Consider the following 27,323-nt stretch of genomic DNA (forward strand, 5'->3'; position numbering starts at 1 on the left):
CCCAGGTCGCCCAGCCAGATGCCGTAATAAAAAAATAAAAAAAAAAACACAGTGATCCGCTGTTGCTATGGCTCCCGAGCGAATGAGGTCATTTTCCATCGCTCGGAATCCCAGTGACCAGCGTCTGTCAGGGAGGTTCCCTTCCGCTAAACCGACGGCGGTATGGATTCTGTGAGAAGAATAGAAGTTCTTAGGATTCCACCCCCACACCCACCCCCCCACCCCCCCCCAAACTCGCAGACCTCGCCCTCCCCGAGAGAGGAAATGCAAGACAGGAGCTTGATTCATTCAGATGAACAGCCTGACAATCAACTCTCTTTATTTCTGTTACGCATCCAAGTGCCTTGGAGCTAAAGATGGCGTGTGTGTGCGTGAGCGAGTGAGAGAGAGCGAGAGTGTTTCCCTCTGTCCTACCGGGCGTCCCTTCCAAACGAGCCTCTTTCTGTGTGCGGTTGTGAGAGAGCAGCCCAAGCCACTTGTCACACGCGAACTGATTCTCGCCGTGTGTTTGTTCTGGCTGCTCGCTGTGGTTTGGAGAGCTGTTTCGTTCTTTCTGTGGTTATTGGGAGTGGTCTCCATCTTTGCAGTCTGTGGTTATTGGGAGTGGTCTCCATCTTTGCAGTCTGTGGTTATTGGGAGTGGTCTCCATCTTGCAGTCTGCGCTTCCGTCCCAGGTCACCTGCTGCCTTTTGGCCCATTGAGCCGAAACCCATGTGCAGGTTTGCGTGCAGGGATCTGTGTGTACGTGTGCATGAGTGAGCGTGTGTGCCAAGAAGAGCAGGGGCAACAAAGTGCATGGTTTGCGGGGGGCTTGTCAGCGTTTAGACCTTTGGGACGTCCTTCCCCCCCCCCCCCCCCCCCCCCCCCGCTGGAGATTTGGTCCCCCCATTCTGCTACATGACGACTTCCGCTGACTAAGAGGCAATTTTGTCAGGGTGACCACGCTCCCTGTCCTCGCTGTACTCGCCTGCCATCCAGGTCATCTGACCTCAGGTTTAACCTGCAGGTGACAAGGCCACCCAGCTACACTAGACGGCACTTTGACGTGGAGGAAGAGGATGTGGACAAGATGGCTGTCAGGTGCGTTTACGGGCGTGCTGCGCCTCGCTATGGGAAACGTAGCCCCATATGTGCGTCAGCGTGAAAGAGGGGTCGCACAAGCTGTGTGAACTTGTGTAGTGTTTGTGCTTGCGTTTCTGTGTGTGTGTGTGTGTGGGGTCTGTATCCGTGTGTGGATTACGTTTATATTACATTGTGGGGACCAAATATCCCCCAAAATGTGATATAAACCTGCTATTTTGACGTGGAAACCATTTTTGAGGTCCCCACAAAGGTCTGTTAATGCAATTAAAAAAACTAAAAATACCAAAAGTCATGTATTTAATTTGGTTACTTATGGTTAAGGTTAGGGTTGGGTAGGGCTTAAGGTCATCAAATTGGGATTAGAGTTTCCCCCGTAGAAATGAAAGGAGAATTCCCACGAAGATATAATTACGAACCTCTGTGTGTGTGTGTGTGTGTGTGTTGTGTGTGTGTGTGTGTGTGTGTGCGTCTGCGTGCCCCATTACAGGGTGGATCTGTGGAACGCCAGCAACTTGAAGTTCGGAGATGAGTTCCTGGGGGAGGTTCGCATCCCACTGAAAGTCCTGGGCCAGTCAGGTCTTCACGACGCATGGTGAGAGCACGTCAGCTGCCGGGTGGGGTGGGAGGTGCTGTGTTCCGCGGAGGGGAGACGCCTCCCTCATTTTACGCGTCTCGCACCCCCGCCTGCCCTGTAGGTACTATCCTGCCAGCCCCGGGACAACGGCAGCAAGTCAGAGAAGCCGGATGACCTGGGCTCGCTGCGGCTGAACATTGTTTATACGGAGGATCACGTCTTCCCCTCAGAGTCCTACAGCCCCCTCAGAGACCTGCTCCTGCTCTCTGGCCACATGGAGGTGTGTGTGTGTGTGTGTGTGTGTGTGTGTGTGTGTGTGTGTGTGTGTGTGTGTGTGTGTGTGTGTGTGTGTGTGTGTGGTGTGTGTGTGTGTGTGTGTGTGTGTGTGGGTGGTACTTGATTCATCACCTTGGGGTCATTTTTTTTGCGTATGAGCTGGTGTGGGACTCTGATCAGGTCACCCATTCAAATCCCAGGGTCGTCAGAGGAATTTCACTGCTGGGCCCTTGAGCGAGACCATTAACCCTCAGTTAATGCAGCGACTGGCTGACCCTGCTTTCTCAAAAAGGAACATCGCTTTGGATAAAAGCATCTGCTATGTGAATGTAATGTAAAATGCTTAATCCACCTTGCTCTCCATGAGCGACTTAGACATGTTCAGGTGGGAGCAAGTTTTGTGAACGTAGCACCGGGTCAGCCAGCGTCCAGCGACCCCTGCAGCAGTTGGGGTTAAGGACCTTGACTGAGGATCCAACGGTGACGCGATCCCTCTGCCAGCCGTGGGATTTAAACCTTCTGGAAATGGGCACGGATCCCTAACCCACCACATGCCACAAGTGCCCGGCTTGCTCCTGTGCCCGGATGGCGGAGATGTTCGTTTTGCACCTGAGTCTGGATGTCCGAAGTAGCAGCGGCGTTAGCACTCCTCCCCGCATCTCACATATCCCCTGCCTCTGTCGCCCCCCCCCCCCACAGCCTGTGTCAGCGTCTGCAGCTCACATCCTGGGTGAGGTATGCCGGGAGAAGCAAGAAGCCGCCATTCCCCTGGTCCGCCTCTTCTTGCACTATGGGAAAATCGTGCCTTTCCTGAGCGCCATCGCCAATGCGGAGGTCAACAGGACACAGTGAGCATCTTCATACTTGCACATGCATGCACGCAATCAGACTCAGGGCCCTCACAGACATGGAGCAACGCTGCACTGTTGAGTTTCCCCTTAATTCGGCGTCCTGTATGGGCCTCGGTCAAAGACCTTGTCTTCCTCTGCAGGATCCCAACACCATTTTCCGGGGAAACTCGCTGACCTCCAAGTGCATAGACGAAACCATGAAGCTGGCCGGCATGCACTACCTGCAGGTGACCCTGAAGCCCGTCATCGATGAGGTGAGCGTGCTCTTCCTGTGGTGAATATCTGTCGCAACCATTGCGTAAGGAGGGTGCCCCGGCGGCTTAGTGGGAAGCGCTATTGCTGCACATCTAGCACCATGGGGCTTTGAATCTCACCCTCGGCCCTCTCGGTGCGTGGGGTTTGGATGTGTTAGAAGATGGATGGAAGATTTAAAAGAAAAAAAAAACAGGTGGTAGGAAGGTTTAAATATACAGCATTAAGTTCGGTGTGAACTCCAGCTGTATGAATGGGAGACAGGCTTGAGTAGCTTTTGATGGAAGCATCTGTTACATGATGTCTGAAACTGTATTAATTACAGGACTGTGGCTTACAACCACAGCAGGGGTATTGCTCACATTTGAGGCTGAGTCACTTGGTAGTCCTACGAGCTGTCACCAGGTATTAAAATAAACATTTCACTTCACTCTCTAATTTACACTGCCTGGTTTTCAGTCCATATGTCTCCTAAATTACTGAGTGGTTTTATTTTTTTCTCTCATTACTCGGCATGTTTGGCGGTTTGGGGGGGGGGGGGGGGTGGCAGTTTTGGCACAGCTTTCAACGGATGTCTGTACTCTGTGCAGATCTGCGCCGACCACAAGCCCTGCGAGATCGACCCGGTGAAGCTGAAGGAATCTGAGAACCTGGAGACCAACAGGGTGGGTTTCAGCGAGTGCCGTGTGGCTGGGTTCACGCGTGCGAATCAGTCCACGAGCATGCATGGGCCCTGCGTGTGCCTGTGAATGTGCATGCATGGGTGGGGGAGGGGAGGGGTGCATGCGTCTTGCGGTCACCTGATGCATCAACGTCTGAACGTCTACCCCAGGAGAACTTGCGTCAGTACGTGGACCGCGTCTTCACCGTCATCACCAAGTCTGGAGTCAGCTGTCCCACAGTCATGTGCGGACATCTTCTCCTCCTTGAGGGAGTCGGCAGCTAAACGGTTCCAAGGTAAGCAGCCCCACCTCTCAGATGTAGCAGGGTGGGGGGGGGGGGCGTGCATTGAAGTCAAACTAGCCGCTTTAAAGATCCAAACCAAAAGAAAATCTCAAATCTTAAAGCACCAAAAGCCAACAATCCAGTTGGATTCCGTGTTAATGTTTTCTTACAAAAAATGTCCTATTTGTGTCTTCATATCCGAGACATAAAGAACGATGACTACGACAGGCAGAATGAGTATTAGTAGCTCCAAAACACTTAAGTTCAGTTTGGATCCTGTTGACGTTGCTTTCTTCCATGGTTGGCAACATAAGCAAACAATGAGTGTGCTCCGCCACCTGCTGGACAGCACGGCACATCGCATCGGTATTTCCTGACATTCTGTGAATCATTGCCACTGGCTTTCAAGCATGGATTTATTTATATATCATAGGCCTCCGGACTGCTTTAGTTGTACGTCAGTGCGGCTTCTTTCTTAGTAGTGGGTTTTTTGGATGCTGGGTACGTGCTAATCACAGAAATGATTTAGTTTTTTTGTTTAGTTTTGAAGGGTTTCTGTTCCTTTGCTGTTTGTTTCTGGAGTAGATGCGTGTATTCCTGGAAAGTTATTTATGATGTGTTTTGTTTTTTTTTTTTTGTCGTAACATGTATAGCTTGTGTAGCATGTATAGCATGGTGACAGCAGTCACAGCAGCGTTTGTGTTAGCTAAATGCTAACGATGACCATATACATATGCGTGGTAAAATGTAAGGGTCATCTTTTAACATCAGATTAAAAATGAAGCTCGATCCATTTTGGGCCTCTTTAATCGGTGCGGCGATTCCCTGCTGAAAGAGGCGAGTTTGGGGTCGAGCGTTAAATGTGTAGGAGCCCCTGAGCAATTATGTTTGTGTCTCCTCAGAGGACCAGGATGTGAGGTACACGGCTGTCAGCAGCTTCATCTTCCTGCGCTTCTTCGCCCCAGCCATCCTGTCCCCCAACCTGTTCCAGCTGCGACCACACCACCCGGTGAGCATGTGCCCTCTAAGCCCCTCCCACATCCCGCAAGTGCGCGTCTGCTAAATCCTTCCCCTTACACATGTGTGTTGGAATTAGCCTCCTTCTGAGGTGGGCTAAGGGGAACCGCCCCGCTGTTTGTCATTGGTTATGCTGTCATGCCTTCCTGTTGATCAGTGGTTAGCATGTACATCCGCTTCCATATAATTACCGGTTTGGTGTCACCGCCGCCTCGCTTACCGCTCACAGTCATCGCATGTGGCGGTTGTGGCGATGGCTTCCCACAGGATGTGTGAATCGAGGACCGTCTCTCTTCCACAGGATCCCTCTACCTCTCGAACCCTTACCCTGATCTCCAAGACCATACAGACCCTGGGGAGCCTTGCCAAGTCAAAGTCCGTGAGTCACTCCGCCGCTCGCCCTGTGAGGTTCGTCCTTCTTGAGAAAATGAAACTGGAGGGCAGGAGCTGGCAGATGTTAGGTTTGACGGAATTGTGGTGATACCATATAGCACTGCATTTTGTGTCCACCATGGTCTTTTGGGTATAACTTGCCCTTTGAAATCCTTGTGTCAAAATTATACTCGTAATTTTACTGGCAGTTTTTCGAAGATACTATCAAAATATCATACACAGTGCGCAGTATAATGTCTGGACGGTACAACGGTCTGAGGAATGAGATGCAGCCCAAGTCGATCATCTGCAAGCTAAACGTAAACAAATCTGACTCGATCCAAGGGGGAGGGGAAGCTAATCGCTGTCTCGCCCCCGCAGGCCAACTTCAAAGAGTCCTTCATGGCGACCTTTCACGACTACTTCAACGACCATAAGTACGCAGATGCTGTGAAAAATGTGAGATATGTTTCGTTTTTAATTTAACGTTATTCTGTTTGGGGACGTCCGTTCCTGAGGGCCTGTTCTGGACAGACTCACGCATCTGAGTTAACTGTAGTTAGTGAAAAGGGCTACCTGTTTAACAGGCTTTGTCTGGTGGAGCTCCCCCTAGTGTCCAGTATAAACAATGCAATCTCTCTGTTTATGCATGCCAGACGGGGCTGTTTGCAGCCTCTGCATTGAGGGCACTCTGCCACTGGGAGCTGTGTATACAGAAGGCTGGCTGATCTTTCTTTATATAGACTGTTCTCTCTCTCTGGTTGACATGCCTGGGTTAATCTGTACAGTATTCAAGTGTTACATACAGCAGTTCCTGTAAATATCAAGGGCCATGCCTGGTTATGGGAAAACAGTGACACATGCAAGTTTTCCTTTTACTAAACTAAGCAAAGAAATATTCTTCCTAACTGAAGTAATTTCGGTTTTCATGAGTGCTGAAGCTTCTCCGTGAAGCTTGAACTCTGTAGACGTCTAAAGAGAGATGGAAAAGTCTGTAAACGAGGACTGGGAATTATGTGTAGCCTGTAAGTGCTCCAGATGATCTGGTCTGATACTGCATGGGTATATAACTTGGACCGAGCTTTGACAACTGCCATTTTTCTCGGCTCAGTTCCTAGATCTGATCTCCTCATCCGGGAGGTGGGACCAGAAAAGCATCGAGACACCGATCATGCTGAAAGAGGGGTGAGATTGCTGATGACCTCCACCATGAATCAGGGAATTCATTACAAAGGGGCAAACAGAGCTTGAGCCACCTCACAATAAGTGGGCCCTGGGCACATAGCTCAATGGAAACCAACAGATGTGGGTTATAATTATGTCCCCGCATTGAATCATCTACATGCACAAAGGCCAGGTGATGCTGCTTTTTATCCAGATGGAGGCATTGTCTAACAAACAGTGTCGTGACAGGACAAAAACACACCAACCCTGGAGATCAATTTCCTCCTCTGCTAGAAAATCAGCTGCAGATCTTACATTTGAAAGGAGACATTGACCTCCGCTGTGGAATCTTCCATTGAGGGAATTGCTGTTCTAGGGAGGTGACCTGCCATCGCCATCTTGTGTCAGAGAAGTGCGACTGCAGTCTTTGTGTCAAGTGGGAAACTTTCCTAGTGCCAGGACGGTGTTAGGATGGTATCGCTCTTCCTGGATTGTTGTCTTTTTCTTAGAGTCGATCAGAGTTGATCAGCTGCAATCCATCTGTCAGAGAGATGAGACTTATCAGTACACTAGAAAGGGCTTATCTGTGGTTTGGAAAAGAGACCTCTGGCCACCTAGGTTTCAGAGGGGCCTCACACTCTGTGATAAGTAAGGGAAAACTACTGAGATTACCTCCACACTGTTTTGCTTCTCTTTAAGAATTTAAGAATTACTCTTTGTTTTCTCCTCGTCCAAACAACCCCGAAGTTGTCAGCCCCCAAAACCAGACTTTCGTAAACACTCCCATAGCCGTGCACGTTGAGCATTGCAGTGTGGATGAGTGAAAATGGAGACTCTTGAAAACGTGGACTCTAAATACACCCTAATGGGTCCCTGCTCATCACTTGGCCCATCTCTGATTCCATCCCCCTAGTTACACCCTCTCATGGCCTGATTGGTCACCTGGTCACCTACAAAGAAGCAAATGGTATTCCAACATGGCGAATATGAAGGAGTTGCTTTCAATGGGGCGTTCTCTGTTGCTGACCTGTATGCAGCTAAATGACGTGTTGTACAGTGTCACTGCTGCATTTTGCGCAAAAAAAAAACTAATTTACCGTTTGATGCATGCATATCCAATGTAGGCCAAAAGAGACGTCATATACGTTTTCGCTCATTTCATTTTTTGTTTCAATAAATGTGTGGATGGAGTTTTTTTTTAAAACTAAAACGTAGCAGTGTGGATGCAGCCTGAATCTCCTGTGTTGTCTCTCCCATGCTGGGTGCAGGAGTGTGAGACTTGTCATTAAGAGACTTGATAGCAGAGGGTTTTCCAGGTAAGCGGCTGGCTCTGTGACCTTGTGACCGCAGCTGTGCCCTTGTGACCCCGCTCCCTGCATTCTTCCCCTAGTTTTCATAAGCAAGGTGTTAGAAAAGCTTCCTTTTACGGAATCTCTGTGGAGTCGCCTCCTTAAAGAGTTTTCTTTCTCGCATGTCGAAATAAAACAGTGGGATCGCAAAGGACAGGCTGCATATCCGCCACATGTATTTGTGAAGAGTGTGAAAATGGCTAAGCTGCGCGTATCTGTCGATTTTGGCTTTGTGCAGTAATGCTGCATGCTCGCCATTGGCTGATCCCAGTCTGAGTCACTGAGGCCGTCCAATAAAAGTTTTGGGGCTGCAGACCTGAGAGTTTCGCACGATGTCACATGCTGTGGCCCTGTTTGTTTAGTTTTCCCCCTCAACGGGGAGCAGGGCTAAGCTGCCAAATTCCCTCCATCCGCAGATTACCCCTGGGGGCTGTTGCTCTAACCCGCCCCACTGCGGCCCGTCCTCCTCTGAGTAGAGGCATTTGACTAGTTTGATCGATGGATCCTGACAGTCTGGCACAGAGTAAAGTAGAATTCAGTAAAATGCATTTCGCAGACTTGAATGGCTTTATTTCCACGAACAGGTTTGCAAAGCCGCTCATTAACTCAAAGTACTTTGTCCCGACACACTAGTTTGTGCTTTAGAGAATAAGTTCAGCAAGTAGCAGCACAAAAAATGATGCCTGCACTTTTCACAGTGAGGAATTTCTCCTCTCAAATCTCTAGTATACTCCTGGAATGCAGTCCAGGGAATAAACTGATGTGAAAAGGTGGTATTGAAGTATGCTGTTCCGCAGCCCATCACTAGTGCCACAGAACAGACTTAAATTGCACTAAGCAGTGATCACAAACATAAGGTCACATTCAGTGCTGAAGATCACTATGAGATATTTGCTGCTCCAGTTTAGAGATGATAACTCTGGAGCTTCTGCGTGCTGCTGTGACATCAGACTGGTTGCCAGATGTCCTCTGTGATTTCACTATTTTAACAGAGTATTTGTGCTTTATTCATCATTCTGGGGAAATTGGGTAGTTTTGATGCCATATTGGTCTCCATGAAAGACACAGATACTCATGTATATACAGGTGAAAGCAAACATTAGTGTCAAAACGCACGGTTCCTCACCCCATGGCAACTGGGGTTAAAGGCCCTACTGTGAGACTTGAACTCACAACGTTCCGGGCAGGGACACAGACTACCTAACCGGCCGAGGTGGTAAAGAGATAACATCCTGTCTCTCCTACCTTCACTCCTGCCAGATTCATGATCAAAAGAGCTCAGGGGAGGAATCGTTTTGGCATGAAGAACTTCAAGAAGAGATGGTTCCGTCTCACCAATCATGAGTTCACCTATCACAAAAGCAAAGGTAATGCTGAACATTTGTTGGTTCTTTTCTTCACCACACAGTTCTCTAAAACAGGCACCCAAAGCTGCTGTACATCATTGGGTTCACTGGGTCCCGAGATGGCACTGTGTGTTTGTGTGATCCGGTCCCATGGTACCTCGTGGCTCCAGTATAATTGAGTCCCAAGACGCTGGTGTGTGGCTGTTGTGTGATATGGCCCAAATTAGGGATGCATCCTGCGGTCCCAAGCTGAGCTTGTGCAGTGATTGCGTAATTTCTTGAGCTAATGGTGTTTGACACTTGCTGGGAAATGGGAAGAGTCGTGTTTAATGTGGATTAAACTCTCTACCCCATCTGCTGTTGGTGCCCCACTGTAAAATATGTTGCTGCCTCCTGGGTATTATGGAATGTCTGTAAGTGGTGTATGTCTGTATGTGGTCAATATGTAATGTGTCTAACAGCTGTACTGTAATATGGAAGTCTTCAACCCATCTTGAATGTAGGGTTTGTCTATTCTCTTAACCCTTATTCTGTAGTATGAAGTTCTTCAATACCTTGTGATTTGGTATGGGGGCGGCGGTATGGTGGTGTAGTGGTTAGCCTCATATCTCTGGGACCTGGGATCATGTGTGGAGTTTACATGTATGTTCTCCCCATGTCGTCGTGGGGTTTCCCCCGGGTAACTCCGGTGTCCCCCACAATCCAAAAACATGCTTAGGTTTATTGGAGTTACCAAATTGCCTGTAGGTGAGTGAAAGGTGTGTGAGCGTGCCCTGTCATGTGTTGGCACCCCACCCTGGGTTGTTCCCTGCCTTGCGCCCGTAGCCCTGGGACAGGCTTTAGTTCCCCCGTTACACCGAATAGGACAAGCGGTTACAGAAAATTCAATGGATGGATTTGGTATCCAGCCTAACACCCATTCTGAAGTACCATTTGTATGTAATGCAGAAAGTTGTATCTTAATGGTGTTCTGTAATGGGGGGGGTGGGGTCTGCAGGACCTCCTGGATGGGGTTTGCACCTATGTGCTGTATTTGCATGTATCTTTTAGCCATAAGCTTTATGCATCTCTAACTCCTGTGATCTATGACTCCCCCCTCATGGTCCTTCAGGAGAGAGTCCACTGTGCAGTATTCCCATCGAGAACATCCTGGCCGTTGAGCGATTAGAAGAGGAGTCCTTCAAGATGAAAAATGTAACGGACTGCTTTCTGCGCACAAAGAGCCAAAGAAACACGAGACAGAAACACCATAAAGTGACTCTTCAATATGACAATCAGAATCAGAAAACATTATTGATCCCGGGGAAAATTGCTTATGCGATGACTGCTATAACACAGACACAAGAACAATATAAAATAAAATAAAATAAAATAGTCTAGATAAAATCTAAATAGAAATCTGTAGAAAGAAAACAACCATAATATGAATAGAAAAATAATATTGACCAATAGTAATATTGCACATGCGAGCTTTTATTAATAAACGTTGTTCCCTATACCTAAAGTCTACTGTAGTCTTCAGTTTAGCATGGGGCTTGACCTCTTTGTTCTGTGTTGAATTTTGACAGATGTTCCAGGTCATCCAGCCTGAGAGGGCGCTCTACATCCAGGCCAACAACTGCGTGGAGGCGCGCGATTGGATCGACATCCTAACGAAAGTCAGCCAGTGCAACCGGAAGCGGCTGAGTACCTACCACCCGTCGGCATACCTCAATGGACACTGGCTGTGCTGCAAGCACTCAACTGACTCCGCCCCCGGCTGCACCCCCTGCACAGCGTGAGTTTTATGCACCTCCAGGATACCTGGCCCCTACTGGGCGGCCAAGGGAGAGAGCTTTGTGGAGTTTCCAGCACAGCACCATGCGATCCACAGCGTATTAAGACCATTAGTGGTAAAGTCATTGAGTTGGCAGGAGTGTTAATGCGGAACACACGCAAGGAAATGTCAAGAAAATGCTGTTTTCGAGTTCTTGGAATCTTACGTCTTTTTTTTCCCTGCCCTTTGTTTCCTTGACAGTGGCCTTCCCGCAAACATCCAGCTGGATGTCGATGGAGACCGTGAGACAGAACGCATCTATTCACTCTTCAGCACGTACATGACCAAGCTGATCAAGATGCAAGGTGACGCTTATGTGTGCGCGTGTGTGTGTGTTCATGCCCTTGCTGTGAGAGTGCGTGTGACATGCAGGATCTCACAGTATCACCTCCCTTGCTGACCCCCCCCCCCCCAACAGAGGCGTGCGGCAGCAAGTCCGTATACGATGGGCCGGAGCAGGAGGAGTACTCCAGCTTCATCATCGACGACCCCCAGAAGACGTACAAGACGCTGAAGAGCATCATCACCGCGGTGCAGGCCCTGGAGCAAGAGCACGCTCAGTACAAAAGGGACAAGTTCAGGAAGACCAAGTATGGCAGCCAGTAAGTCCCAAGCCAATTTTAGATCAAGCTGGGTATCAACAGTATGATTAAACCCGGTATGATTAAAGCTTAGCATCAGTCGGACTTTGACAATTATTTGAGGAACTTTCTGAGACCTTACTTAACTGTGATTTTTCAGTCCATCGGTGTTAAATCCCTTGTAGTATCAAAGACGAATGCTGATAACATGACAGTAGTGCTTGCTGCCATCTGACATGTGCCTGTACGACTCCCTCAAACTCAGTTTCCCATAATGCATTGTCATCTGTAAGTACACTCAAAATACACAACAATACACAAAAATTTTGGTGGTGAGTTATTGGTAAATTGCGTGGTTATTTTTTTGGTCTTTTGGTCATGTTTATTATTATTCATTATTATTTTGTTGAAACCCTTTTCACAGGGAACATCCAATTGGAGACAAGAACTTCCAGTGCTACATTCGGCAGCAGTCGGAGTGCTCCACCTACTCCATCTGATCGTGACCAGCGGTTGCCAAGGTGCTCTGAGCACTGACTTGGTGTTCCACCTCCCACGAGAGAGAGACTGAGAGAGGCGCCCTGCAAGGGTCCTGAAAACGGAACCTGCGCATATGAGGACATGGGATTATCCTGTGTAGAAGTGTAGCGTGAAGATTAAGGGTCAAGCTAATTCCAGTATTTTCTATGAAATACTAAACTAAAGGACAGCTCTTCACCACATGGTGTGACCAAAGCGATGCACTTTAATCATCCCGAACTGATGGATGATGCAGCTCTGCCTTACGGCGCATTTTAAATTTTTATTCTGTGAGATCCTTTTTGTTTTTAATCCGTTCCGTGGTTCGGTTCATTGGCCGTTTTAAAAAAGCTCTTAAAAGGCATATTTAGTGTTAACCTACCCACTGAATTTCAAGGCCGAACTCTGCGTCCCCAGAAACCACATACTGCCCATCAGGTGTTATAGTTGTGATGAGTGTTGTTGCTGTGTGTGTGTGTGTGTGTGTGTGTGTTCATCTCAGCAAGGGTTAAATGCAAAATTCTTGTGTGCACACCTACCTTTTACTGCACGATAGGGACTCTTTTCTTCAGTGTGTTGATGAGATCCAGAAAAAACATTTTTTTTTAATCAGTGCATTTTTATTACAGAATCACATGCAAATTGTACCCTAATTTTAGCAGAAACTCTTGTTTGGTTATCTGTTTGTCCATTTAAAAGAATTTTCTGGGTCAAAAGTCATAATAACCATTGTGATCATCCTTCTGCCAGTTCCTACTCTAAAATGGTATTTTCTTTAATCCAGAGGCGATTGAGCTGCATAGTCAAATTAGGAAATTAGGAAATTAACCTCCATGAGTGTTTGCAGCAATATCCCGAGTATTTAAAAAAATATATATATTTTCAGATACTGTAGTTTTCTATGTCATTGTTTGTACACTCAAATTGGAAGTCTGTGCAGTGGGGTTTTAAAAATTCAGAATGTTAAACAATCATGGATATAATTTCACTTAATGTCATGGCGTTTTTTTTTAATATATTTCTGTTATTGTGTGGAAATCTCTTAAACATAATGTCTGTTAAGCTTTGTGTTTACTGTGGAATGTTGTTCAGTGATAGAGGGGTCAGATTCCGATCAAAGAAGCATGATTTTTGTCTGTATGTTTATGGTTTCAGGTGAGCAGGACAGTGTGCGCGCTCACCCACGAACTGCCGAGCGAGAGTGCGCACGTCATCGTGTGAGCGCTTTTCGTTCAGATAACCTTCCTTCCTTAGAAATGTACTTGGTTGGGCGGTTGTTTTTTTCCCCTGAGGTGACACTGCGAGCCCGAAGTTACAGGCTTGCCGGTAACTTGGCTGGCAGTTTAGCACAGCAATGGAGCAGCTCACCGCGTCGTGGAAACGTTTGGTTCTGCGCCCATGGGAGCATCATTCCACTCCGCACCTAACAGGCTCGCATCACGGTGCCAGCAGTGTTACGAAAGCTGCGCTTCATTTTCCAGATTGACTACGGAGTACCTCTGCCGTTTTTCTTTTGAGGATTTTAGGAAGGTTTGGTTTGAATAATGGACGTTGCTCAATAGTTTGCTCTCAGAATATGTCCCCCACTAAAGGTATAATCCTACATTTTAAAGGTCTGGCACTATCCATAAATACAGCAATCATAAAATGACAATTGTGATTACAATTAAAACAATACATCAGTCACCCAATTGATGTCTCTTAAATTCCTCAAAAGAAAAACAACAGGACAAATTATGTATTTTTATATGGATATATGAAAGTAAATGTACAGAAATAAGGTTGATAGAAAACCACTCCCTTTGGTTAAATGAAGGCAGTATTTTGCTGTGTCAGCTTTCCCCCCTTTTTTACATGCATCTTTTTTTTGGGGGGGGGGGGGCACACTATGTTTCATTGGAGGTTACAGGCAAAAACAACCCATTTTAACAAAGACGCATATTACCACTTAGGACAACAGCGCCACCTCTGATCAACTTTCGTCCTACATGACTATTTTCATAAAAAAAAACATGTATAGGCTATTTCAAATACATGTATTTATATTCACACAACTTGCTTGGATCCATCTTCTGCCAAGAAAACAACAAAAGAAATACGGTAGGGCTTAAAAAGACGATAAGCGGTTGGAATGGATGGCCTATCCAAGATTTAAAAAAAAACTATTTTGTAGCACTCAAAGAAAAGGCGTTTATGAAAATACGACTGATTCATTAATTCACGTATTGTTTATTAGCAGCTTTCCATTGTTTGTGCTGGACAGGTTTAGCAAGTCACACGTCTAATTAACCCCTAAAATCATATCACGCCTTTAAAGCATTTTGTTTAGAGACCACGGCAAACAAGACGCTGAAGAACTGATAACGTATTCGTTTAACGACTAAATAGAGGTCAGTTCGAGGAGGATTAAGTTTTTGGAGGGGGGGGCTGCCTTAGTTTGAATAATGAAAGCATCTGGCAGCGTTTGAGAAGATCCGAGTCCTTCTGGTCAGCGGAGCGCTGGATCTGGAGAGACCCCACGTCGCTTTCCTGACGCCAACCGTGTCCTGTTCACGACCCCGGACGGGGGGGGCAAAAAACAAAGATCAAGAGGAAATATTCAGTTTCAGGATTTGGTTTCAGAAAGCCGTGCTAGCGCACTTTGAAAGAAGGCTCTTTACAATGTGGAGAAGAAGATCGGCGGTAGGGTGTCTGTCGGTTGCCTCATCCTTCTGGCCGCCGTATGCGATGCCCATAGATGTGAGTAGATGTTGGGGGGGGGCGACTTATAACAGGAGCGATTGTTGTGCTCCGGGTTTCGTGCACCCGCCCGGGTGGGAGGGGGCGTTCAGCGGTGTAAAGTTTAAACGTTGTTTCCGATTAACTTTATGATGTGTTAACTTTTGTCAGTCTGCGGTAGAAAACTTAAAACCGAAAAGGGATCGCGCAACATAATCTTTCAGTTTGTTCAGGAAAGTCGACGCGCAGAGTTTGACTTTACCTTGGTACACGCCAATTAAAGTTTTTTTTAAAAAAAAAAAAACATAGCATGTTTTGTGTAATGTAGTGTTTTGTTTATTACTATCCGTTCGATTTCTCCTGTAGGGCAGGCGTTAGACACGTGGGGTACTAAAACCCACCAAACACAACAGGGGCCATAAAACATGGTTAATAAAGGGACACCATAATAAAATTAGCTGCCCACCAAATATTATTTTAACGTAATTGCCATAAGACTGCAACACTGATTACAGTTGTACAGCATGTGTCGAGTCACGTGGTTCTGGGTGCTCTGTATGTATACCCAAGGCTGTTTGGGGAGTGTTCACTATATTCTAATTAACAAAAATGGAAACATTACTTTCGGAATGAATTAGATTCAGTACAGATCCTAGATTTGGTTCCTACCTTTGTCTGTCATGGCTTGCATTGAAGTAGTATTGAGAAAACAGTACAATAATTGTAAAATGACATAGTAGTATTTTCATTACATATTTCAGTTCCAAATTTGCGGCTAGTTGAGTCGAGGTCTCCAAATTACCCCCTAGTGTGAACTGCAGTAGGAAGGTCAGGTCGTGATTCACTGCGAGTCCCAGGTTATGGGCAATGGATGGGTGGATTAGTGTTACTCAGTCTTGTCACACAAAGCAGTCAAGTGAAATTGTATCTCTAAATTGCAAACAGTGTGTTTGTGTGCACACACCCTGTAATGGACTGGTATCTTGTGCTAGACAAGCAGTTACGGATGGATTAATAGTCATAATGATGACAGCATCAAAATCAAATTTTAAGTGTGAGAGATGAGCGAATAACTCTAGCCAGCTATGAGCTTTGTGTAGGTGTTACCGGTGTTCCTCTGGTAAGCAAACTGATATTAGGCAAATAGTGTACGCACCAGCATCCGCAGCACCACCACAAATACGTCCCCCTCTTGTGCTCAAAGTCTACATTAAGGAGCATCACCGGTACAGCTTCTGTTTGAGCCACATTAGCATGTTAGCATGACTGGCATGCTGACTTCCACTCGCAGTCCTGACGCAGAACGCGGCCTCGCAGTTCCTGGCCCGCCGTCGCCGGGGGCGAACAGTCTCTTTGAGGAAAGCAAGAAGGGGAACCTGGAGAGGGAGTGCATCGAGGAGCTGTGCAACAAAGAGGAGGCACGCGAGATCTTCGAGAATCAGCCGAGACGGTGCGTTTCCTCAGCAATCCCGTCCGTTCCGGAGCCGCTTCAAATTGGGCCAGGAGGGTCCTGAAATTTTCATGGGGGGTGCCGGTGTCTGGCACTAGGCATAGACAGCTCTAGAGGAGATAAATGGAGATCAGCTTGGTCTCCGTGAACTGATGTCTGGGCATGTAGTACCAGGACAAACTGTTCCTCAACACTTCACTGTCTCCTGATGGATGTGAATGAATGGCTTGTCAATTTTCTTGATGTTGCGATTTCTTTTCACTCCGTCATCAGAGGGACTCTCATTCCAGCAGAAGAAGCCAGAGATATCACCATCCTGAAAGATCACCAATATTCCTTGGTCTGCAGTTACTTTCTGAATTATTCTAGTGCAGTATCTCAGGTGGAAACAAGGCTGGAGCCATGGAGTCAACATCGGAGGGGGGGGGGGGCATCATTGTGAGCACATCTGAATATTGGGGGGCACTTGTCCTGAATGGTTGTAGTTCAGTATAACAGGAGCTAAAGGTGATCTGTGGATTCTGATTTTATAAAGTTATAAAATCATGACCCACAGATTACCTTTGATTCCTGATATAATGGACTATAACCATTCAGGTTATAGTCAAGATACTGCAGACCAAGGAATATCGAGGAATATCTTTCACAACAGTTATTTGCCAAAGCTAAAGGTGATCTGTGGATCCTAATTTTATAAAATCAGGACCCACAGATCACATTTGGCACCTGACACATACTGCATATATAAAATCCACACAGTTCCGAGGGCATTTGTCTTAATTGTCTAGAAACTCTCCTAGGAAAGTAAATCCTATTTCCATTAATCAGGCCTGAACTGACGTTTTGTTTTGCTAAATGATGACGTGCATTTCTCGCACTGATTATCTTTAATTCTATGTTCATGTCATTGTGGTCATGAGTGAATTTCAAGCACTTGAGTGTGTCTTTTTTCACGTGAATAAGCAATACCAAGTTACTGGTTCATTTATTCACTCCATTGACTTGTCTGCTGCAGTTTACCTTCCATGCCAGTGTATTTACTGTGTATGATTAAATGTCTGGAGTTAGATGGAAATCTTGGTTTAAGAGTGTTTGTGTGCATGTCAAGCAAGACATAGCAGCGCGTAACACGAATGACCTGTGGCTGGCCCTGTAGAGTCTTGTTTAGCGACCTCTGTGAAATATTTACTTCTCCTTCTTATCAAATACATTTGTTTTTCTCCAAAATTGACATGGAGCTTATTTTTGTTGCTCACAATGTTGCACAGGAAAGGAAAACAGTTTCATACTGACTCGTCTGTTTAAACACGAATTGAAACTTATCCTGTTTTTTTGGTTTCTCTTTGTTTCGCAGGAATACTTTTATCCTAAATATATTGGTAAGTCATATCAATTTTTTTTATAGCACCCAAATCAACTTACACAGCCAAAAACTAATATCAGTAATAAAACATATCTGGTATAGTTTTTAGAATATTCCAAAAATCACTGATAGAATTGTTATATTTCATTCAGATAAAGTACTTTCTTTAATAGTTTCAATAGTTGGCCAAGAGTTTGCGCCAGTAAGCTTTAGCTAATCTACATCATTTTACACGGTACTGCCTGCTCCTTTATGGTCAGTCCCCAAAGTGTCCGGTCGTCCACTTTTTGGGGACAATCACGTGTCACGATGGGACATGTGCAAGCGTGAGCCCCCAGCTCTGGAGCCGTGGGGCGTACCAAGCGTCGGTGTGTTTTCCTCCCTGTAGGTCGCATCATGTTTCCAGGGCTCGCCTTGCTTTGATGTGAGGCCTAGTAGGATAGCGATGATGGTTCTCTGTTCCAGAAGCACTAACAGACCATCTGCAGAGCAGTATTGCGACATTACTAAGTTACACAAGACAGAACAACTGCAAAACTCAACCCAATAATACAGCGTCTACCACCCCACTTACGGGAAGATTACATAACATAGTATTGTGAAATCTTTAAGCAGCTCCTACCTTTTTTTTTAAGGGGACCGAGGGGATTTTTTTCTGGAATTCACCAGGTAGCATTTATATGCAGTAATGGAAGAATGAATTTGATGTTTTTCAGCATGTTTGGGACAGTTCCGTGTTGGTGTGGATAATGCCCCCAATAACCATGACAGAATCCAAGACTTACGCACTTGTGTGACAGGTGGGTGTGTGAGTAACATCCTCAGGCGACCCCACACCGATGGGGGAAGACATCCATCGATGTCTTTCTATGCATTGCTTTTGGGTTTCTGTGTATTGTGTTTGTTATTATTTGTTGAGACAGTTGGTATGCATAATCGCCCACTGCGCCTCTCTTAGACATCAGCAACCAGTGTAGCCCGCTGCCCTGCTACCAGGAAGGCTACGAGCGCTGTGTAGACGGGCAGGGGTCCTTCACCTGCACCTGCCGGCCTGGATGGAGGGGCACGCTCTGTGATGAGGGTGAGAGAGGAGTTTGACGGGCCTGCCGTGTTTCTATGCCAGTGTCCTCGGCGACCCACAGATAGTCCACGTTTTTGCTCCCTCTCAGCTCCTGTAAGGGAGCAGAAATGTGCACTGTCTGGTAGGGAGCTCAGTGGGAGCAAAAACATGAGCCAACTGTGGGTCCTCAAGGATCGAATTTGGAAACAGTGCTGTACAACAACAACTATGTACTCCCAATGCTACAAAAATATTCCTCAGGTCCATTTCTGTACCTTAAATGAAACTATTTTTACCTACAGCAAAGGTACAATTGGTCGACCCTTGAGGGTACAGCTCCAGTGACAAGTAATTGTACCCTCAAAAGCTTTTTTCTGACGGTGTAAATATGACCAAAATTAACAATATGTTTGGGTGAAAAGTTAATGGAAAATAATTTTGACATTTAATAAAAGCATAAGTTAAGAATATCATAGGAGAGGCACAGTGCCAATCAACCCATTTGGCGAGAGGCGGCCACCAAGGGCACCGTCTTTTGAGATTCCATGAAGCTTACCTAGGATGTCAGGATTTAATGAAAACCAGGCGCCTGCATTATATAGCCCTGCATGTAGGGGAATGGAAGAGGAACAAAGATTGAAGGTGATGGGTATGGCGGGGATGAGCTGCTGGTTCAGTTTGAAAAACGATAGATGATAACCCAGCCAGTCCGAAGATACCCTTCAGAAGGGTGATTGTCCAGCATTTTGGGGGGGAGGGGGGCGGGTTTACTCAGTGCCCAAAGGAGAGGTGTTCCAAATTCCAGTGATGTGTCGGATCAGATATCGATGAGTGCACGGACCCGGATTTCCCCGCCGGCTGTGAGCAGAAGTGCGACAACCTCCCCGGAAGTTTCCAGTGCAAGTGTGAAAGCGGCTACGTCTCCTGGGAGAAGATCTACTGCAAAGGTGAGTCCGTGCACTGTTCGAGTGTCAGTCGGGGCCCAGGTATGCATGGGGGATGAAGGATATTTCAGGGACTGCCTGGGCTGCAAACAGTGTCTTGTTTCCAGCCCAGAAAGCAGAGCCAAATGTTTTGGAGTGTGGACAGCTGTTTCGGGAATGCTGATATCTTCCCGTGAGAGCACAAAAGTTTCCAATATAGCAGAATAGGTCACCAGCGGCGTCCAGCAAAGTGTGGGAAATGGTTTCCCGTTCTCTCCCTCTGCATGGAGCCTAAGAGCAGTCTGAGTGTGTTTGTTTTTCAGTGGTTTATTTGGCAAAGCATGGCAATGAATCTCCAACTCGTCCTTCTGCAGATGTTAACGAGTGTGCCATGAACCCGACTATCTGCGGCCTTGCCACCTGCCACAACACCCCGGGCATGTACGAGTGTCTCTGCAAGCCTGGGTTCAAGTACACCTCATGGTCCTGCCAAGGTGAGGCATTCTGCCTGGCTACTGACCAGCCAGACTGCTCACGTGGGCTGCCTCTGATGGACTGGAGGCCACGCCTACTCCCAGCTACTGAACCAGTTATCATTTCCTAAATGTAGGGCTACTTGTGAGGAATTTGAATAGTGGTGGGTAGGTTTTTCCTGATAAAATATGAGAGTAATGGCTCTCTTTACAGTGTTTGAATTTCCTGTAGAGGTAGTTCAGTAGTTCTCATCAGTAAATCATAACCAAATCATAAGTGTAATCCCTGGTTGACAATGTAAGGGCTTTTCCACCGTGGGTGTAGCTGAGTATGCGGAGATTAGAGAACACCAGCAGGATGGCAGGCCTCATGGATGGCAGGCCTCGTTGTTTACCTGCAGGTAGAGGACAGTGCAGGTCAGGATTTTAACTGTCCTACTCCTACAGGAGTCTGTCGTATTTTGTCCTGCTTCTTCCCGCAAAGGAAAAATATGTTTCGTTTGTCTATGCTTATTTTCAGGCAAAGAATAAAGACAAACCTGTAGCCCCAACAAATCTTCTGCATTTTGCAGTTAAAATAGGCTACATGTGACATAATAATAGGCCAGTCATACATATACATATGTATTTCGACTGCAACGTTTATACTAACCGGTCATGGATCTGCACAAACAAAATCCATTAATTTGTGTTTTGATTCAGTTTTTACTGCGGTTGTCACTTTTGATTTGCTTGCACTTGTGATAAATGTCAGTGTAGCCCTTCATAGTGTCTGGCCCTTTGAAACTGAACATACATGCCCCTGAAATGCGAGACCTGTGTCCGGTGTATGGTGGCATTTTCTTGCATTTGTCACAACAGGCGAACGGCAGGCGGTTTCCATTATAGTTGCTTACAGTGGAATAGGACTATGAAATATCTGATTTCCCCTCATATGGTTTGACATTTATGTAATTTTATATTTTTCTATAAATTTTTCCTTAAACAGGCACTTGCATCCTCAGACGTTACAGATTTTCGTGCTGGCTCTGCCATCCTTAGCCGGGTTCTGATGAGAGTGACGAGGGACTTTCAAACTGCCAGTGTCCTTCCGGAAGTTCCAGGATACGCTTGCTGTGTAGAAACCAAATTAGGTTCCCGTCCATTTTCTGTAAATGAGTTGCAGGGGGTTTGGAGCCCATCCCAGAGGCTACGGGTGCAAGATAGGGAGAAAGTCAGGATTATGCACAAACCCATGGCAGGCCACACACACACACCAGTCACTCACACATGCATGCCTATGGGCAATCTGGTAACTCCAGTTAACCTCAGCGTAATTTTGGACTGTGGGGGGAAACCAGAGTACCTATAGGAAACCTCACGATGACCCAGAGGTCTGAGGCAACAGCTCTAACCACTGCACCACCATACCACCCCCAAATTAGGCATAGTAGCCCATTGTTTTTTTGTACGGTGACATTTTCAATGTAACGTTATGTTCACTCACGAACATGGTTAACAGTTTGATGAAAATAGGAAAAATATATTTGAACAATACATATTTGTTTTTAATCTTTTTGTGAGATTCTGCGAGTCATTTCTATTCTCCCACAAACATTTGTCACTTCCCGTCCACTTCTTCATTTGAAAATAAAAATTTGTCACGCGCTCTTTCTTGCAGCGGGTCCTGTGGGTGTCCCGCAGGAATGCAGACCTCTTGCAAGCATTCGTAAATTGCCAAGGGACCTTAGTACACACCCACTCATGATGTCGTCGACGTTCCCTTTCAGGGACCAGCTGTTTCTTGGTCCACAACTTGAACTGTTTTTTTGGTTTGGAACCTGTTTTTAGTTTGGTGTAAATGTTCAGAACCATTCAAAAATCAGTTTGTGAATTGGAATGGAACCAGTTCTGTGTTGGTGGAAAAGCAGCATGTGATTGGCTGGAGCCCTGTCCAGGGTGTGGCTCACCTAATGCCCCGCCTAATGCCCCGCCTTAGCTCATGGTGTTGGCTTCAATGCACAGATATCGACGAGTGTGCTCTGGGGGTGTGCGGCGGCACGTGCATCAATACCATTGGAAGTTTTTCATGCCACTGCGATGGGTGGAAGGGCTTGCAGCTGGCCACGGATGGGCGGACCTGTGAGGTATGCTTCCAGGGAAAAAAATAACATTGAATTATATTCTCGAGTTAGGAGATTGTAAGACATGTTTTCCCGGACAGAAAATCCCTGTTTGTATTGAACTGGACGACTCTAAGGATGCGGAGATGCTGTATCTTGGGGAGCAGTTCACTGGGATTCCTGTCATTTACCTGCGGTTCCGCCTTCCAGAAAATTCCAAGTGAGTCCCCCCCCCCCCCCCCCCCCCCCCCCCCGTGTGTCTGAAACTCACATATGCCAATTAACTCTTTATTTATGGGTAGCTAAGTTTCCAATGTTGCATGTCACAGACAAATGTTTTATACTGTGATTGTTGAGACATTTGGAAACTGTCAGGCTTACTCAGTGAGTTTCAACAAATTTTTAGCGTCAAGGTGTGAGATCATTGTGTTATTTTCCAAGTCCCTCACATTCCTGAGTACGATCATTTTTTCCCACTGTAAGGTTTACAGCAGAGTTCGACTTCCGTACCTTTGACCCAGAGGGTGTGATCCTGTACGCTGAATCATCCCCAGAGGCCTGGTTCTTACTGGGTCTGAGGGATGGACAACTTGAAGTCCAGTTCAGCAAGGACAAGTCGTTCAAGAGCACTAGAGGTGGAAAAGAGATCAATGATGGGCAGTGGCATGTGGTGAGAGTGCGATAACTTGATGACAAGCCATCATAAGATATTGCCTTTGGACCACTGGGCAAACAGAGCTTGGGATGTACTTTTTCTACTGGGCTTGTGACTTCTGGCGCTTTTCCATTGGCATACAGGAACTGACCTGTACCCGAGAAACCACAAAGACTGCACAGTTCAGTATAGGCATGGTTGCGGCTGCGCTAGTAAGCAGGGCTGTGTCAGAACGGGTACAGCGTGCATACACTGCAATGGAAAATCGTCAGTTCCTGGTACGGGTCAGGTACAGCTAGGTTCCTGGTGGCAGTGGTAAAGCACCATTTGTTCTGCCCTGTAGATATCAGTGGAGGAGCTGGACCACAGTGTCAGTGTGAAGATCAGCAGGCAGGCTGTGATGAGCATCACTAGCCCAGTGAGCCTCTTCAATCCCGTCAATGGGAAGCTGGACACCAAAGTGTACATCGCTGGGCTTCCCAACCGTACCGACAACCTCATGAAGCCGGTAAAAAACACACCCACCACCCAACCTCTAATCTGCTACAGTTAGCATAGATTTCCACACTATATCTATGTTTGTAATTACAGGTAAATGCTTTCCAAACAACAGGGGACATTAAAGGTGCAAGAACATTCATGACGCAGCTCAACATATCCGATTTTAAAAAGTTAGTTTTACTGTCAAAGTACGGTTGTTGCAGCTTTAACAAAAGCTGGAGGATAATCCAATGCTCTATGAAATGTTTGGGTGGAAGCCAACAGATGGTGCTGTTTTGCTGTAGGTGTTACACAAAGTGCCAAACAGTTACTCAAGTTTCTGAGAAGGGGATGGAGATGATCCCAAAGAGCCCTGCATAAATGCTTCAGTTTTGTTTTTGCACTAAAATCATGTACTTAACTCAATGCTTATTTAAAGGATTCTAGGTACAGTATTACTTGGATATGTCACTGGGTTAAGCTATCAAATTATTCAGTCTACCAACACCTTAGGTAAAGTGTAACAAAAGCCTCTAATTATACCCAAAGAGGAAAAACCATTTCATCAGGTGCACTGAACCATGCTGTAGTCCAGACCCTGGAGCTGATTCGACGTGGCTATCGCTTTAAGGTCTATGCGAGTCCTCAGCATACTGCTAGCATTGGTGTGGCTCTGGGTCGTGTTTCAGATTAATCCCAGGCTAGATGGCTGTATCCGTGGCTGGAACCTGATGAACCAGGGAGGATCAGGGGTCAAGGATGTGATCCAGGAAAAAAAAAAGCAAGCACTGCCTTATTGAGGTGGAGCGAGGGTCCTACTTCGCTGGAGCTGGGCTTGCAGAGTTCAACCTGGACTACAGTAAGTATGGAAATCTAATACCAAAAGGATTATGGTGCTTATGGTTTTCAGTGAGTACAGCAAATGGACCCGTGGGCTATAGAAACCAACTGGACTTTATTCTTGAGGGTTACTGCTAGCTTACGTCTTGTCCTCTGGTCTGTCTGGTTATTTGACATAAAATGAAATGAAATGATGCTTTGTTTGTTTGTTTATTTGTATAATTATGAATACAGATACATTGAGATGCTGCTTTCACATATCCCATCTTGCTCTCCTTTGTGAGACACACATTATACGCAGTTCAGAGCGAAGCTTGGGAATCTGACCATGGGCTCAGCCATATATCCTCTGTTCCTGGGGCGTTTTTTGGGGGGCTGTTTTATATCTGTTTAGATTTTTTATTTTTTATATATCAGCAGCTCAACAATTTATATTTACATCTTTTCAGAGGAAGCAGACTCTTGGAAGATCAACCTTAATATGAGAATTCAACCATCCAAAAGTACTGGAGTCCTGTTTGCCCTTGTCAGGAACGACACGGTGCCCGTCTCCATCTCTGTGGTGGCCCAGGGATTCGAGGAGTCAGTAAGTCTGTCCGGCTGTGATGATCACCTGACCCCCCCCCCACCCCACCACCACCACCCCCCAGCTTCATCCTGAGTATCTCGTGCTTTTCAAAGACCCTGCAGGTCTTCCTGGGAGACGTAAGTGTGGCAAAGCTGGAGTCCGTGATGCTGTGCTACCCGGGTCACTTGTCTGTGGAGCTCGCCATGACCAGGTCCAAGCTCGAGATCCTGGCCCATTCCTCCAACATCACGTTTGCTCAGCCCGAAGTCCTACAGAGCCTCCTCGCCGCCCTTGATCGTGCGATGCAAGAGCCCATCAGCACTTTTGTTGGAGGTGTCCCAGGTAAGGTATTTTTAACTCTCTCTCTCTATATGTAGGTAGCTAATACGTTTATACTTTTATTTTTATCACATGCACAGTTGTTTAATTCTATAACTCTCAGTATTTTTTTAGTCTTGATCTTTAATTTTTATACTTAAATTATATACAAAATATTATTATTACTGGGCGGCATGGTGGTGCAGTGGTTAGCACTGTCGCCTCACACCTCTGGGACCCGGGTTCGAGTCTCCACCTGGGTCACATGTGTGCGGAGTTTGCATGTTCTCCCCGTGTCGTCGTGGGGTTTCCTCCGGGTACTCCGGTTTCCCCCCACAGTCCAAAAACATGCTGAGGCTAATTGGAGTTGCTGAATTGCCCGTAGGTGTGCATGTGTGAGTGAATGGTGTGTGAGTGTGCCCTGCGATGGGCTGGCCCCCCATCCTGGGTTGTTCCCTGCCTCGTGCCCATTGATTCCGGGATAGGCTCCGGACCCCCCGCGACCCAATAGGATAAGCGGTTTGGAAAATGGATGGATGGATGGATGGATTATTATTACTTTAAATATAAATCAGATGATTCGACTATGCTTATTAACATTCTTTAGATGTCCTTTCATTTAACACATCGTCAAGACTAATTTTGTGTGTATGTGAGCGAGTATACCTTACCTTATGGGGACACAATGTCCCCACAATGTCATGAATACCCGTTTTTTTTATCATTATGGGGACCAGATCCTTTTGCTTGGTCACTTATGGATATGGTTAGGGCTGGGTGGGGTTAAGGTTGTCATAGTTAGCGTTAGCTTTTTTTTCCCCATAGAAATGAGTGAGCGGTCCCCATAAAGATATGTTTACCCGTGTGTGTGTGTGTGTGTGTGTATGTGTGTGTGTCTGTTTTTCCCATTCACATTCTTCTTCCTAATCATTGGCTGCAGTTTTGTCACATCCTTTCATCAAAACGGCATTCATTCCACTCAGTCAACACTTGCCTCATTCCTGCATTCCACTCATTTAGTCACTTTTTAATGTGACTCCTTTTACCGTTTGTGCGGGTTGGGCTGCTTGCTTTGTATTTTGCACCCTGGAGTACATGTCTTCCTGTCACGCTGAAGGGATGTTATAAAAGCAACACTGGCGTCAGGGCTACTAGAAAAAAAGAAATATTTACATGTAACTTTATCTCCATTCCAAAGTAAACATATTGTGGACTATCGTGGAGACCTTGTATTCCAGCTCTGAGAGATGTCTGGCTCCTATGTGAAGAATGTATTCTGTATTCTCTCACCTTATAATGGGTGTTTTTATGATAAGTTAATAGCAAGCACTTGGCTCTTACAGCTATGTCCAAATTTCAAACAGTATATAAAAGCCTTGAGTTGCCTGTATATAAGCTGTTTTATTCTTTCAGTGTTCATAGTCAGAGAGCTGGAAACATCATTCTGGAATAAGAATAGGAGACTTTGGACTTTTTCCCCCTGCGGTGTGTGTTTACTCTAACGTCTGTCTGTCTTTCTTTCCATGGATAGAGGTTCCTTTAACTGCTACCCCGGTGACTGCCTTCTACCACGGCTGCATGGAGCTCACCGTCAATGGCCGGAAGCTGGACTTCGATGAGGCTGTGAGCAAACACAACAGCATCAAGTCCCACTCTTGTCCTCGCGTGTCAGACTATTGAATTACTTTTTTTGTTTTGTTTTTTACACTGTGTAATCCTTTCCTGATGTGTAAACTGTCACTTAAATAATCAGAGCATAATTTAATCTCCGTTTCATTAAAATCTCAATATTTAATGTTTTAGGAGTCTTATTCAGACAACTGTATATTAGAAACAAGTTGCAAAACACTGGTATGTGGGTTTTATAGAAATATAGATGTATAAATGTAGCGCTTTATTTGCAGGTCTGATACAATGATTGTAGTTTTATGTTTGTTTTTTTTTAGATAAACTGATTGTTACGTGGTAAAAACAACGAATCCGTGCAGATCCCTTACAAGCCGTTGGAATATCGGTCTCGCTAAATTATCCATCGTATGTACGAACGTCAAATAGTTTTTTAAGTACTTTATGATAAGTTGGGTCCTTTCCGCTGAGATTTTTCTCGAAGACGTGTATTTCGTTAATTTTAATAAAAACTGTTGAAAGTAATTTTTGTTAACTTTTTCATTTGCGCTAGTGAAAATGATCTTTGAATTTCACCCACGGGATATTGCTTCGGAAGGTAA

The 27,323-nt window shown here is 45.9% G+C and overlaps 2 protein-coding genes across 2 annotated transcripts in view; both read left to right on the top strand.

Moving 5' to 3' along the window:
* rasa3 (RAS p21 protein activator 3) overlaps nucleotides 1-13,207 on the top strand; it is a 37,978-nt gene extending 24,771 nt beyond the window's left edge. Inside the window, 18 exon segments of the mRNA XM_048972637.1 lie at nucleotides 1,007-1,080; nucleotides 1,571-1,685; nucleotides 1,779-1,937; nucleotides 2,633-2,779; nucleotides 2,922-3,038; nucleotides 3,627-3,701; nucleotides 3,869-3,946; nucleotides 3,948-3,993; nucleotides 4,884-4,990; nucleotides 5,300-5,377; nucleotides 5,752-5,829; nucleotides 6,482-6,555; nucleotides 9,144-9,250; nucleotides 10,341-10,423; nucleotides 10,798-11,006; nucleotides 11,247-11,350; nucleotides 11,464-11,647; nucleotides 12,051-13,207. Coding sequence (XP_048828594.1) covers nucleotides 1,007-1,080; nucleotides 1,571-1,685; nucleotides 1,779-1,937; nucleotides 2,633-2,779; nucleotides 2,922-3,038; nucleotides 3,627-3,701; nucleotides 3,869-3,946; nucleotides 3,948-3,993; nucleotides 4,884-4,990; nucleotides 5,300-5,377; nucleotides 5,752-5,829; nucleotides 6,482-6,555; nucleotides 9,144-9,250; nucleotides 10,341-10,423; nucleotides 10,798-11,006; nucleotides 11,247-11,350; nucleotides 11,464-11,647; nucleotides 12,051-12,126 — 1,911 coding nt within the window. The 3' untranslated portion in view covers nucleotides 12,127-13,207.
* Nucleotides 13,208-14,111: 904 nt separating this feature from the next.
* Nucleotides 14,112-27,246, top strand: pros1 (protein S). The gene is given in 18 exon segments (XM_048972648.1): nucleotides 14,112-14,831; nucleotides 14,834-14,884; nucleotides 16,155-16,201; nucleotides 16,204-16,317; nucleotides 17,668-17,692; nucleotides 18,393-18,476; nucleotides 18,635-18,757; nucleotides 19,558-19,683; nucleotides 20,034-20,153; nucleotides 22,137-22,258; nucleotides 22,336-22,454; nucleotides 22,718-22,904; nucleotides 23,233-23,397; nucleotides 24,059-24,142; nucleotides 24,144-24,228; nucleotides 24,659-24,795; nucleotides 24,891-25,119; nucleotides 26,627-27,246. Coding segments are annotated over 18 exon segments (1,992 nt in total). The 5' UTR covers nucleotides 14,112-14,806; the 3' UTR covers nucleotides 26,776-27,246.
* The last annotated feature ends 77 nt before the right edge of the window (nucleotides 27,247-27,323 follow it).

The sequence above is a fragment of the Brienomyrus brachyistius genome, chromosome 1 (genome assembly GCF_023856365.1).
Source record: "Brienomyrus brachyistius isolate T26 chromosome 1, BBRACH_0.4, whole genome shotgun sequence".
NCBI lineage: Eukaryota > Metazoa > Chordata > Actinopteri > Osteoglossiformes > Mormyridae > Brienomyrus > Brienomyrus brachyistius.